This window comes from Cnephaeus nilssonii, assembly GCF_951640355.1.
Source record: "Cnephaeus nilssonii genome assembly, chromosome: X".
Lineage (NCBI taxonomy): Eukaryota > Metazoa > Chordata > Mammalia > Chiroptera > Vespertilionidae > Cnephaeus > Cnephaeus nilssonii.
The window spans coordinates 81,076,004-81,089,134 of record NC_137071.1 but is presented as its reverse complement, the minus strand read 5'-3'; the positions used below and the strand labels follow the sequence as shown (position 1 = coordinate 81,089,134).

At 42.5% G+C, this 13,131-nt stretch overlaps 1 protein-coding gene across 3 annotated transcripts in view; it reads left to right on the top strand.

Moving 5' to 3' along the window:
- AMOT (angiomotin) overlaps positions 1-13,131 on the top strand; it is a 64,409-nt gene that overhangs the window by 19,425 nt on the left and 31,853 nt on the right. For 2 of the 3 annotated variants that reach the window (XM_079765141.1, XM_079765140.1), the window contains 3 exons: positions 5,791-6,283; positions 10,209-10,353; positions 11,429-11,521. In XM_079765141.1, the coding sequence (XP_079621267.1) occupies positions 5,791-6,283; positions 10,209-10,353; positions 11,429-11,521 (731 nt within the window). Of the gene's footprint in view, positions 1-2,330; positions 2,448-5,790; positions 6,284-10,208; positions 10,354-11,428; positions 11,522-13,131 lie in introns of those variants that run through there. The other variant, XM_079765142.1, reaches the window with a different exon arrangement.

The window sequence follows — 13,131 nt, the reverse complement described above, 5'->3', positions numbered from 1 at the left end:
CTTTCAGTTTATGAAATCTGGATTGCTTCATCTTTCTTCTGTAGAGACTTTGTTAGTTACCTGTTGTGTTTTTAAGCATGCAATTTAAATTTATATCATATTATATAGAAGTTTTGGTCAGACGCTAAAATGTAGAAGGCAAAATACACCCATGACTTCTCTACCATTTGTCCTTAGTTCAGGAGTACTGTTTTATATATTCAGTTCTTCCTAAATACTCAGGTGGGCAAAGATAGGTTTATAGTTATGAGTACATGAAACACATAGTTTATTCTTTTATTATTATTTATTAATAATTGTATTATTTATTTGTATTATAACTGTAAACCTACTTTTGCCCACCCATGTATACTTCTGATTTATTCAAGGGTCCATTGTATCAACCAGATATTATGATTCCATTATGCAGCTCATTGTTTCTATTATTGCTATTGGGATGATGTCTCTGATTAGTAGATTTCAGTATATGGGCAACAATGATGGAAGTTACGCGGTATTCCTGCCCAGTTACCCTGGGTAATTATGGGTGGCCATGAGGTTTGAAGTGCCTGGACCTAGGGTGGCCTTTTCCTTAGGGGGCCCCCAGACTAGGTTTGTGAATCTCTTTGATGTCTAACTCTTTGCCTCCTGTCCCTTCTTACTGCTTTGGGAAAAAGCCTCTTGGCTTAAAGTTCTTCATTGGGTGACTGTGGAGACAAGGCAGTCAAGGGGTGGAGTTAGAGGTGAGGTGAGAGAATGCACCTGGAATTTCCTGATGTTTCATTATTTTCCCCTTCCCGGTCATTTTTTAGCCAGAGACAATTCACTTTGGGCTCCACCCCTAACTTTGCCAGTTTAGGATTTTTTTTTCCCCCTTAACTCTTCCGTGCAGCTTTCAGAGGGCAGGAGCCTAAGTTCTGATAAGTGTCTTGGAACAGGAAATGGGGTAACGGACAGGGCCCTTCCGTTTTAAATGAGATCAAGAACCCAATTCCCATCTGTCCAATGAAGCGGAAGACCCAGGGAGGGGTTGGTCTGTTGGACTGCTTAGCTTAGTGGAAACCCATCCAAGCCAGCAAAATGTCAATGAAGCCAGGGTTTTTGTTTTGTTCTTCCCATTAGTATGGAAAGAGTCTGTGGGACTCCCTACCGTATGTGGATGGGCTGACGTCGGTTGCCTTGTGGGAGGGTAGTGTGTTGGCTGGGGTGTGGAGCAGAATCCAAAGCCCCACTCAGCACATGGCCCGCCTCTCCAGGAAAGCTATTTTCAGAACTCATTCACCAGTATTGTTCGTGATCTGAAATGGCTCCCACAGTGTTTGAAGCTAGTTGGAAAAGTCCTTTGATCTGCCTAAATAAATAACAAGGAACCCAAAGAGGGATTTTTGTTCTTCCCATACTGATTAAAACACCAGAAAAATTTAGCTGCATCTGTTTTACAGGAAGATACTTGTATTTTCTCCTCCCTCCTACATTATCTGTGGTTCTATCTTCCTGTCACCAAAAGCAGTAGAGTTCATGCTGCTTACCCTCTCTTGAGCAGCATTTCAATAGACATGTTTGCTCTAACATTTTTTCTTTTTCTCTATGGGAGAGGAACAGGGTGCTTGATATGCTCCATGAATAACAAAACTTAAAAGATGTTCTGTGTGAAGTTTGGGTCTGCATCAGAAAAATTCAGGCAATAAAATGTTTGCAGGGCATGGGACTAAAGACAAATTGCTGGCAGGGGGAGGTAGTTGAATTGCTTTCCTAAAGTGTACACTTTCAAGTGGTGACACATTTGTCCTCCTTATTTGCTTTAACAGTTTGTGAATACCTTTCCAAGGAACCGCTGTTAGCACCAAACAATTAGAAGACTAAATTCCTAGTTCTTAATCCACAAATTACAGATAGGGATGCAAAGCAAGCTCTTTAAACAAATTGCTGTTCAAAAAACCTTTGTTTGCCTTTCAAGGTGCAGTGAAATGCTAAAGATTTGCTGTTAAAATGAACAAAATGTTATAAACAATCTTTTTATTACTTCATCTTCCCTATTCCCTCCTCCCCACTTAAAAAAATAAATATCCTGAATGCTCACAACTCCAGATGGGAAACAAAGCCAGGACATGTGAAGAATTAAAAATTCTCTGAATCTTTTGTCTTTTTAAGTGCTGAGCCTTTTCTGCATTTGGGGTTTATACATTTATCAACTGTTTTTAACAATTAAATCTTCTCTGTAAAGCAGCCACCTCCTTTCGATTTTTGAAATTGTGCCCAGATCTGAGGTTTCTTCAAATCCTTGTTTAGTGGAATCTAAGGGTGACCTAACTCTGTAGTTCAGAGCAGAGCTGGTTGTGCAAGAGAAACAATCAAGAATTTGCAGCCCAGTCCAGGATTCACAGCTTCACTACCACGGAGCCTGGGAAAGGCACCGTTTCTGTGGGGAGAATAAATTGGGTTCCAGGCTGTTGGTGGCACCTGCTCTGGTGAGAGTATAAGTGTGGGCTTGCACACGTGTGGGCCAGGAGTGTGCAGTATGTGTGTGTGGAGTATGTGGCTGGGGAGGGCAGTGGCTTCCAGTCAGTGAGGTAGCAGGGTGGAAGGTGGTATGTCAACTCAACGGACCGGTTTTTCTTTTCTTTTGTGTTTTTGCAAAGCTGTCTGTCTCTGGGAGGGAGTTCTCTCTGCTTGGGGGGATGCTGCTTTTGGCCATTGGCCTCTGTCCTGCATATATGCCCTTTCCCCTTTTCCACAGAGCACTAGAGAACCAGATTGTCTTAGGAAGGGGCATAATGAAGGGAGGGAAGGGGCAGGTATGCAGGTCAGGGCTTTCATGGGATCATGTGATTCTATTGTCTGCTGGCAGCTTATTCCTGGTTAATATGTCAGTGGGGAGTGATTCATGCTGCTGTGCTGGGGATAGTGCCGCTCACCCAACTGCCACCTTTATTATTGCTATTACGCATATTATTTAGTCTCAAGTGTGTTTTTGCTTCCCCTGACATCCCCCCAGCTCTCCCCTACCCCTGTCATTCCTTAGTCCCTTCCTCTCAGTGGAAACTTCACAAGAGTGTTAATACTGCCTTGATTTTTTTTTGTGGTGGGTGGATGCTGGAGCCCAGATGGAGTTCGTTGGCTAGAGGGCTTTCTCTCTCTTTGCAACTGCCCAAGCCTTGCTTCATGTTTACAAACCTGCCAGGGATGGACTGCCTTGGTCTTTCCAACATCACAGTGCACTGAAATCTGCTTCCTTTTCCAGCCTGGGGAACCTGAGGGGCAACTGCCTTATCTCCTAGGCAGTGCCCAGAGTCATGATGGCCAGGGCCACTACAGTTGTGGGCTTATTTGACTCTGGTGACCGCTTTTCACAGATCTTGTGGTCTTCTCCTTCCCGAGGTCCCCAGGAGACCATGAGCTGTTCAGGGCAAGGAGGGGCCTTTCAGCCTCCAGACAGGAGGGAGACCAGTGGCCACTCTGGTTGAAGGAGAGGCCTGGGTTGCTGATGGCACCCAGGGGAGCTGGGAGGAGGAAGCCCAGTTCAGAATGGGCATTCAGTCTTTAAAAGAGAACACATCCCAGGCCTTGGGTTTCCAAATCCTGACAACAAGGATGGAGGTTAATATGCTTGTTTTTCCCTTAAATTTTGAGAGCTGGATTGGAGAACATGAAATATAAGCTCCTCTTTTCTACCCAGGATATCCAATAGCCCCAACAAATTCCAGGACATTAAATTTATATATAAATTTAAGATTATCATATATATGTACACACATATATATATATATATACACACATATATATCACATTATCATATACACATACATATACACATATACACATATACACATATGCACATATATATTTGTAAACAGCTCCCAGGCCTTTGATTGGAGGAGTGCTTTGAGCTCATGGAAAGAAAGGTCATGTGAAGGTAGTAACTTTCCAGTTGTAATCAGGAGAACCATGTAAATTCTTCTATCAACAAATAGTTCTCATGCCCTCTTCAATATTTAGTAATTATCTATAGTGACATATGTATGAAGATGGAAGACTATGGGTACACCAGAGGCTTTGATGGGGCCGAGAGACAGAAACTAGGGCTGGAGCAGGTTTGAGGGCTCTGGTGAACATCAGGTAATTGGGTGCCCATGAGCAAGTGGTAGGAATGATTTTCTAGCAGTAAAAATCTCTAATAGTGAGGATCTCTTGTCAGGTTATATAAATGAACAATAATGATAACTGGAGTGTGTGTGGGAGAGATGTGCTTTAGCATCTGGAATACCAGTTAAAAGTTAATTGCTCCTGGTGATTTGTCCCAGTTCCACCATGAATTGCATGCAATTCAGTGCAAAGATTAAATGAATATCCGATAAGTAAAATCACTAACAGGGTCAACCTAGCTTTCTGGGAGGTAGATAAGAGACTCTTGTAATTCCTATTGAGCTCCAAAATGAGAAGAGTCCAGTATTTTTGTAATTAAGTTGCAACCTCAGGAAGGAAACAGGCTCTTGCAGATAAAGTAATTTGAGCGATGTTATACAGCTAGTAAGCAGTAGAAAAGGTCTCTCAACTCTGTTGGTATCCAAATCCCATGCTCTTAGCCATCTGTCTTCCCTGAATTGAGAAATATAAATTGTAGGGTAAGCATCCACAGGATGTGGGAGTATATGAGGTGCATTGGGCATGGGCTTGGGGTGGGATGTATAAGCTTTTTTTGTGTATATTGATAGATGTGCTTCCTTGTGGTGATGATGGTGGAAGTGATCCATTCACATATTCTGATTGTTTCTCTTAATGGACAGTAGTCCAGTTTTAGGTATAAAAATGAGAGAGCCACATTAAACAATGTACCAAAGTTCTCTTTCTGGAACTTTCTGTAAGCAATAGGCTATGAATCTGAACATCAGCATGAGGAAATCAATATATTATGGTAGTAGATAGGGCCTGGAAATGGGAATTGGGAAACAAGGGTTCTACCCTGGCACCCCCATAACTCACTCTGTAATATTTGGCATATTGCTTCCTTTTTTTTGGACCTCATTTTCTCCCTCTCTCCATTGACAGAGTTGGACTAAATTATTTCATTGAGGCCTTTCCAGTCCTTACATTTTGTGATTCAGTACATCAAAAATCATACAGTAGTGTTGCCTATAATCCCCTCGAAGCCATGGTATTATTACTACTATCCACAAATAGAGGTAGATCCCACTAACTATAGGATCTAATTCTAAATGCCACCTAATAGCTATCAGTCAGTTATTAATAACTGTAATCAATAACAATTATTTGGTATCTAAAAAGTATTTACTTATCATTTTTGTGAGTATATGTATTATCAAAGAGAGTTGCAGATAGCAAGACGAGGGATGTTTTTGACTGCTGCTCACTATTTCCTTTTGGGCAAGTAGAACATATTTTATAAATTTGACTCTTTATGTGTGCCGGACCACATATAGAATGTCAGAAAAGGTTTAGTTTAAAATGAGGTGAGGTGAAAAATAAACTTGAAGAAGACTCATTTAAAATGCTTCTACTTGAGCACCAAGTGTATAGGCATACATCGCTTTAATTTTCACAAAGCTACCTTTGAGATCAACTGGTTCAATCTTCTATGGGATGATGTCTCTGTCTGTCAGGCAGTCATAGAAGGTCAGACCTAGAAAAGACTGTGGAGGTCTTTGCAGAGATTCCGTAGTCTAATACTGCCTGCTTCTCAGGTTGCAGGTGTCCTGGGGGGACTGAAAGCCTCCTCGTGTCACTTTCTTGTGCCCTTCTCCCCCAGTGCCTTCAGAGAGAGCTTAACCTTAATATACCCTCCATGTTTTACAGGCCAACACAGGACATCTCATTGCCTTTGTCGGCCAGGAACTCTCAACTCCACAGCCCTACTTCTTCCCTCACATCTGGGGGTTCCTTGTCCTTGCTCCAGTCTCCACCATCCACTAGATTATCTCCTGCTCAACATCCATTGGTCCCAAACCAAGGAGACCACTCGGCTCACCTACCTAGGCAGCAACAACATTTCCTTCCTAATCAGACTCACCAGAGTGATCTTTACCGTCTCACCCAGCCGGGCCTGACTCAGCAGCAGCAGCAACACCACCACCACCATCACCAGCAGCAGCAGCAGCCACAGCCAGGAGAAGCCTATTCAGCTATGCCTAGGGCTCAGCAGTCTTCTGCTTCTTATCAGCCAATGCCGGCAGACCCTTTTGCCATTGTTTCCAGAGCCCAGCAGATGGTTGAGATCCTCTCAGACGAGAACCGGAACTTGCGGCAGGAGTTGGAAGGATGCTACGAGAAGGTGGCAAGACTGCAGAAGGTAAGGCCCCAGTATTGGGATATTAGAGGCTCCTTTAAATCTTATATGTTTAATATCAATGTAAAAGTCTCCATTTGTGTGAGCCTGAGTGACTTATGTGCCTGTCTTAAGGATTCTTATATCTTTTTTGTTTGTTTGTTAATCCTCACCCGAGGATATTTTTCCATTGATCTTTTAGAGAGAGTGGAGGAGAGAGAGAAAGACAGAGAGAAACATCGGTGTGAGAGAAACACATCAATTGGTTGCCTCTTGCATGAGCCCTGATCAGGGCCCGGGCCAGGGAGGAGCCAGCAACCAAAGTACGTGCCCTTGACTGAAATCGAACCCGGGACCCTTTGGTCCACAAGCCGACTAGGGCAAGGATTCTTATATCTGAAGGTTATATATACTTGAAACTTTGGGAAAAGCCTCTACCTTTCTTTCTAGGAGACATAACATTTTATATTTATGTGAGGAGGAAGTTTTCCTAGACACCATGGCCTTAAGAAAACTTGATTGATTGTTTTAGAATCCCAGTAGGCAGAGAACCTTCTTCATAAGGTCAAGAACACTGGTGATGTCTGAGGAGGTGAAGAACCTACCAGCATAGACATTTTGTATTGCTTATAGTTAATACTGAACTTGAACCCTAAGTATAAAATCATAGTTTCTAGAAAAATCTCACCACTGAAGTTAGATCCTGCCCTGCCTTGTTCTGGAAAGGGCTTAGAGCACTTTTCCAAGTGGAAGTTCCCATGGTAACTGTTTTTCAACACCCGCTTCCTTATTCCTTATCCTCTTTTTTCCTTTGGTTCTTCCCTGCAGCTCACATTCAACATCTGCTCTCTCTCTCTCTCTCTCTCTCTCTCTCTCTCTCTCTCTCTCTCTCTTTCTCTCTCTCTCTCTCTTGTGGAAGGGTGCAGGAGAGGCTTAGCACCACAGCTGGGTGACAGGTGACAGCCCTAGGCTGAAGAAGTAGAAAAAAGAATGTATGTCCCCAGTTCACATTCTTTCCTGGGCCCTTCCTGTCTCCTGCAGCTGGGACTTGAGCTCTTGAGTGCTCTAAACTAGGAACCTTAGCTCTTGGCTTCCAGTGGCTGTTGGTGAATAGGATTATGCCTTTGGCAGCCGTTTTGCAGCTTTTGTCATTGTAGAGCTCCTGTGGTTTGATCTCCCTACAATGCAAACTGTTTAGGGAGGTGGGGGTGAAAGTGGGGTGGGGGGAAGGGAGGTTGCCTGGTATTGTTCAACTCTGTCCTTAGGAGACACCCACAAGTGGAAATTTCAGGGGCCTGGATCAAGCTGAGAATTTGTAAACACCAAATCTGGGTTTTAAAGGAGAGAGGAAGACTTACTGTCAGCTAAGTATTTTTATGTAGTAAAAACATTTCCCCCCAATGTTTCCAAATAAGAATGGGGGTTGGTGGGGTTAAGTGAGAACTGTTTCTCCCTGACTTTGCCCCCAATTTAAAAATTCCCCCCTTCATTCATTTAACAATACCCCCACCCCATCACATTGGTTCACTAAATGGATCATATTCACACACTAGAGGCAGACTGGCCCAGTTTGGCTGATTAGATTTAACAGTTGCTACCCTTCCCAAACTCTCTATTTAGGGTGGCCCCAGCCACATCTTTGATGTAGTAACTGAAGGTTGGACCCAGATCTTCTGTAGTCCCTCTTCTTGCCTGCTTTTTTTTTAAATCAATCAGCAGCCTCCAGTGGTCTTATTCTGACTCCAGGGTTCGACCCCACAACAGATCCATGGTGATTTTTTTAGGGTGAGGGTGGGTGGCAGGAAGAGGGGCAGAATAGGATTTGTGGTGTTTGTTCCCAAGTATGGTTAAAGATGCCTCAACTGAGTGTAATTGACACACCTTGAGTGCTGGGGGAAGCGAAGCCAACCCAGTGCTGCAATGGACGAGAGACACAGGTGAGGTAGAAGATGAAAAAGAAAGTGAGGAGAATGAGGTGTAGATACCAGCTGGTCTAGAACAAATAAGGAGGCCCAAGGTTTATGAGGGGTATAAGTAGATAAAATAAGTCTGGAAACTCACCACCACCCTCTCTCTCCCCGGCCACCACCATTGCGTAGATCAGATTAGTGGATATGCCCTCCTGTGACTTCTTTTCCTGGAAGGTTCTGTTTACGGGTGTACAACTTGCCCTTTTGGAGGGTACAGTATCTACACAGGGGGGCAGGGAAAGGATTTGTGTAAGATCTTGAAATAGTACTCTGAACAACTTGAGGGACTGTCTTCCAGGTGTGGCATTCTGTGGAGAACTGGAAAGCCTTGTTAAGGCTGCCCAGAGCAGACAAACACCAAGCTGCTCTTTCAAATGGAAATGTTTATTTTCTCTACTCAGCACTTGAATTTCACGCAGAAGCTTTATCAGGCCCAAGCCTTGCAGATCATGTCTCTAAATGCCATTCACCAGTTTTTCCCTTCTGTGCTGTTATCTTGGTGCCATCTGCAAGGAGAAAAACATTCTCAAGTCTGCTCTTTTCTGGGGCGTAAGCCTCATTTGTTTGCAGGAAGTCCTGCATCAGGCATAATTTTGGAGCTGGGGCAGGTGGAATCTGAGTTGTTTGGTAACCACACCTTTCCCCCAAGCTTTCAGCCTGAGATTTCTCCCTGTAAAGCACCCTGAGCTTTGTTAAGGAGGATAGTGGAAAACTGAGAGAGAGTGCAGAAAGGTTGCAAGAATCACATTTATTTTGAAAATTTCTTAATAGACCATGGGGCTTATTTGTCTCATTCAAATTATATGCAAATAGTCCTGTGGTTATTATATGTGCAATGAAGCTATACTGATTACCGAAAGACTTTGGAGTCTAATTTCTTATTTTCTTGCTGTTTGGGCTGATTCAGGGCAAAACTCTTTCTCTTTGATGTTTTGTGTTGTTGTTGTTTTCCATTTTACAAGATTTGCCAGAGTGTCATAAAACACAACTCTGATTATGAATTTCTGTTAAAAAATCTGTACTGGCTTCCCACTGGCTATGGGATAAAGTCCAAATGCCTGGCATTAAAGCCCGTTTATGATCTGAATCCATTCTATCTTTGCAGCCAGATATCATCAGCTTCCCTCTGTGTACCCCACAGTGTCCAGCCAAATAGAACTACTGGTCACTCTGGGAATACATTCACAAACTCAGAATAGAATACCCTTCCACTCACCTGTGCTCATTGAAATCTGATCCAGCTTTTAGGATCTAACTCTAAATGCCACCTCCTCCCTGAAATTGTCCTCCTCTCCCCTCACCCCCAACCAGGAATAACCTCTTCCTCCCTTACACTTAATAGGACTACTCTTACCCTATAGTCTTTTACTTAATTAGCTAAAAAGCTTCTTGAGGTCAATGATAATATCCTCACTCATTTTTAGATATTCCATAGTCCCTTATTTGGCCATTGGTAAATATTTGTTAAATTGAACTGAACTACTGCATGAGTCTGAGGCTTAGAGTTTTTACAGTTTGCTTCTGCCACTAGTGTCATGTTCAAAAAGGCAATTTCACTCTTCTCTCTGCTAAAATGGGGAGAGGTGTCCTTATGAAGGCAGATATCAAGGCGAATCAAAATAAACATGTGAAAGTCCTTTGAGCACTCTAGAGTAACATTACCTACATACTATATACATTATTATTTTCAAATTTAAAAAAATCTTAATTAATATATGAAAATCATTTATATTATTAAATTTATTCTCTCCTACTACCTTCTCTGAAGGCAGAAACTGTATTTTTTTTTTAACCTGTGGAATTGTCCTGAGCCAGTGAGATAATTGTCCTTCTGGGAAACTTTTGTAATCTGTGTTATGCCTCCCAGCCATCAATAAAGCTCTGGGGGAAGTTGTCATTAAGGATTTGCATGTATGTTTTCAGACCATCTTTACATCAAGCTCCAACCTTCCCCACTATCTTTCCTTTTTTTTTTGCAGGTGGAGACAGAAATCCAACGTGTCTCGGAGGCATATGAGAACCTTGTGAAGTCATCCTCCAAAAGAGAAACCTTGGAGAAAGCCATGAGAAACAAGCTTGAAGGGGAAATTCGAAGGATGCACGACTTTAACAGGGATCTGAGAGGTGAGGGAATCACTTCTGAAGCATCATACAAGATGTAGAAAGGAAGGGCTATGGAGCACACGTTGAGGCTCTTAGGTTTGTTCAGTCCACTAGTACGATTAATAAATTTCAGGGCATACACCAGGTCAGGTTTTTGTGACTACAATAGTACTTGATCCCGAGATTGCTTAATCAAAGTGGGATGAGTTGATATGTTAATCAGTTGGTACCTATCCTGGGACTCCTGGACTCACCCAGCTCGCCCCCACAATTGGTGCTGCTTCTCTTCCTTTATAGGTTTTGCAGAGGCCAAGTGTTTTGGCAGAGCAAGCTTGAAATAGTGATATCCTCCATTGTTTCTAGGACTCCCTCCTTGTATTTTTACCTTAACATGATAATATTAAAGATGGTGAGAAATAACCACTTTCAACACTTTCAAAATTGATGACCTTGGCAATGTTGTTTTCTGTCTTTGGATTTAGGTTATCTTATCTGTAAAATGAGGGAACTGAACTAGATGCTGCCTATGGTCCCCTTCCAGTTTTGACAGTACAGGGTTTTAAAGACTTTATAATAACTCTGATGCTTTTTCTATAGGTGAATGAAAGAGATATATATATATATATATATATATATATATATATATATATATATGTATATGTTGTGTGTATGTGTGTGTATATATATATATACACACACACACACATATATATATGTATGTATGTGTGTGTATATATGTGTGTGTGTGTGTGTGTGTGTGTGTGTGTGTGTGTGTGTGTGTGTGTATATATATATATATATATATATATATATATATATATATTTATTCAGGGATAGATTCCTTTGTTGAAATGTAGAATTCTGAACTTAGGTTTTGTCAGTATGGACCAAAAGTGTTAAGTACTCAACTCCTCTTTCCCTGCGATGTTCTAGTTTTGTTTGGGGATCTATACTTACAAACATATGTCTGTGTCACCCATTTTTGTGTAACAAGAAGAAGCCGGCTTGTTTGCCCAAGTTCAGTATTGAGAGAGCCAACAACATGTGCATGGAAGTTTGTGTATGGGACTCTGTTGATTGTGTCCGAATTCCACAGAGCGTCTGGAGACTGCCAACAAACAGCTTGCGGAGAAAGAATACGAGGGGACAGAGGATACCAGAAAAACCATCTCTCAGCTCTTTGCAAAAAGTAAGTCTGAAAGCTTTAGCAGCAGGTAATAATGTATGGATGGGAATGAGGTGTGGGAAAGGGCACACAGTTCTGTTTAGCCTTGAAAAGTCAGGGCAGAGTGGATGTCATCTAGGAAGTATTTTTTCCTGTTCAAGCATAAAGTTGGAAGAATGTGTGTGTGTGTGTGTGTGTGTGTGTGTGTGTGTGTGTGTGTTTTCTAGGCCAAGAAGGCTGCTTGCCACAACAATTAGTGATATCTATATGGCTCCTTCTGTATAAAACCAGAAAAGTCCCTGCATTTGTCGTGGCTACCTGAAAAGAACCTTAGTGACCATAGGGTCTTTTCATGTTGACGGGATTTGTTGTTGAAGGCTCCATGTGCTGGCTCTGGTGGAGATGGGATTAGCTTGCAGGATTGATTAGTGTTTGCAATACCACCTGCTCCTGGGGCTCCCTTAGTTAAAACACCTTATATTGTCATATCATCATACCTTGGTGGATTACAAGGGTAGCTAGAGGGGGACCATTGCTATGGCCTGCACTAGTGACTCTGACTACAGAGTTGGAGGGTATGGGGAAGGGCAGAGCTATGTCTTCCTTAAAATAGTGTTTTCTTTGTCTTGAAATACTCCCAAGACCAGGACAATGAATTAATCCTCTTCTTTATCGGTCTCCAGTGGACTCCACCCAGCAAGACAATGCCTTATTCTTTCCAATTGCCACAATAAAACCAGCAATAAAAATTACACAGTGGATTGAGTCCATAGGGAGAATGAGTTCGGGGGAAGCATGAACTACCCCCACTTCTGCAGATGTCCTTAGTTGGTGTCCCTACCCCCAACCTCCCTCAGTTTGGCTCCCAGCTGGAGTACTACTTGGTGGGACTTGTCAGGCCCCATCTTTGCTGGGCTTGCACGTGACCCTTTCAAGTCATTCCATGCAGCTTCTAGTCAGCTTTTACAAGTGTGTTAGATCTCCTCTTGCAATACTCCCCTCCCTTAATGGTTGCTCCATTGTGCTCTGGCTTCAGAACTGGGAATTTTTCTTCATCATTTCCCTGAATCTGTTGTTCCTTTGTCAGTATGTCTTAGAGTAAGGAATGTGGTTTTTCTGGTGTCATCAGTGCCTACTGTAAATCATTTTGAGGTTGCTTTCCTGGTGTCACGTTTACTCTGGAAGCTAGTTCACTGGTGGACAGGGTGGCAGCCTCCCAGAAAAAAAACAAAACAGAAAAATGTATGGTTTTTCACCCTGGTTCTGCTAGTTGGCACTCCTCTCTATGTAGAGTTGGTATTTCAGGTGTCCTAGTAGTTCTGTTACTGATGTAGAAAATGTGATAATTTAGCAGATTAAACTATACTAACAGCAGAGCGAAAGACTGTTAAATGGTTCTAGAAGGGAAAAATGTACTCTACCTCATAGGCAGGGAAGAGGGCATGACTTGTGGCCCTTTAATTTCTTTTGCCTTTGGACTTTGCTTCTGGTTGGAACTGTGGCAGGAGCCAAGAAAGCCCTCTTGAAAAGCCTCCCTGAGGAATGTGCTCAAACTACTGTAGAGGCCAAACCAACTGGACCCTAGCAAGCATAAGGAAGTCTGGTACGCTAGAAAGAGCTTAGAACAACTTGAC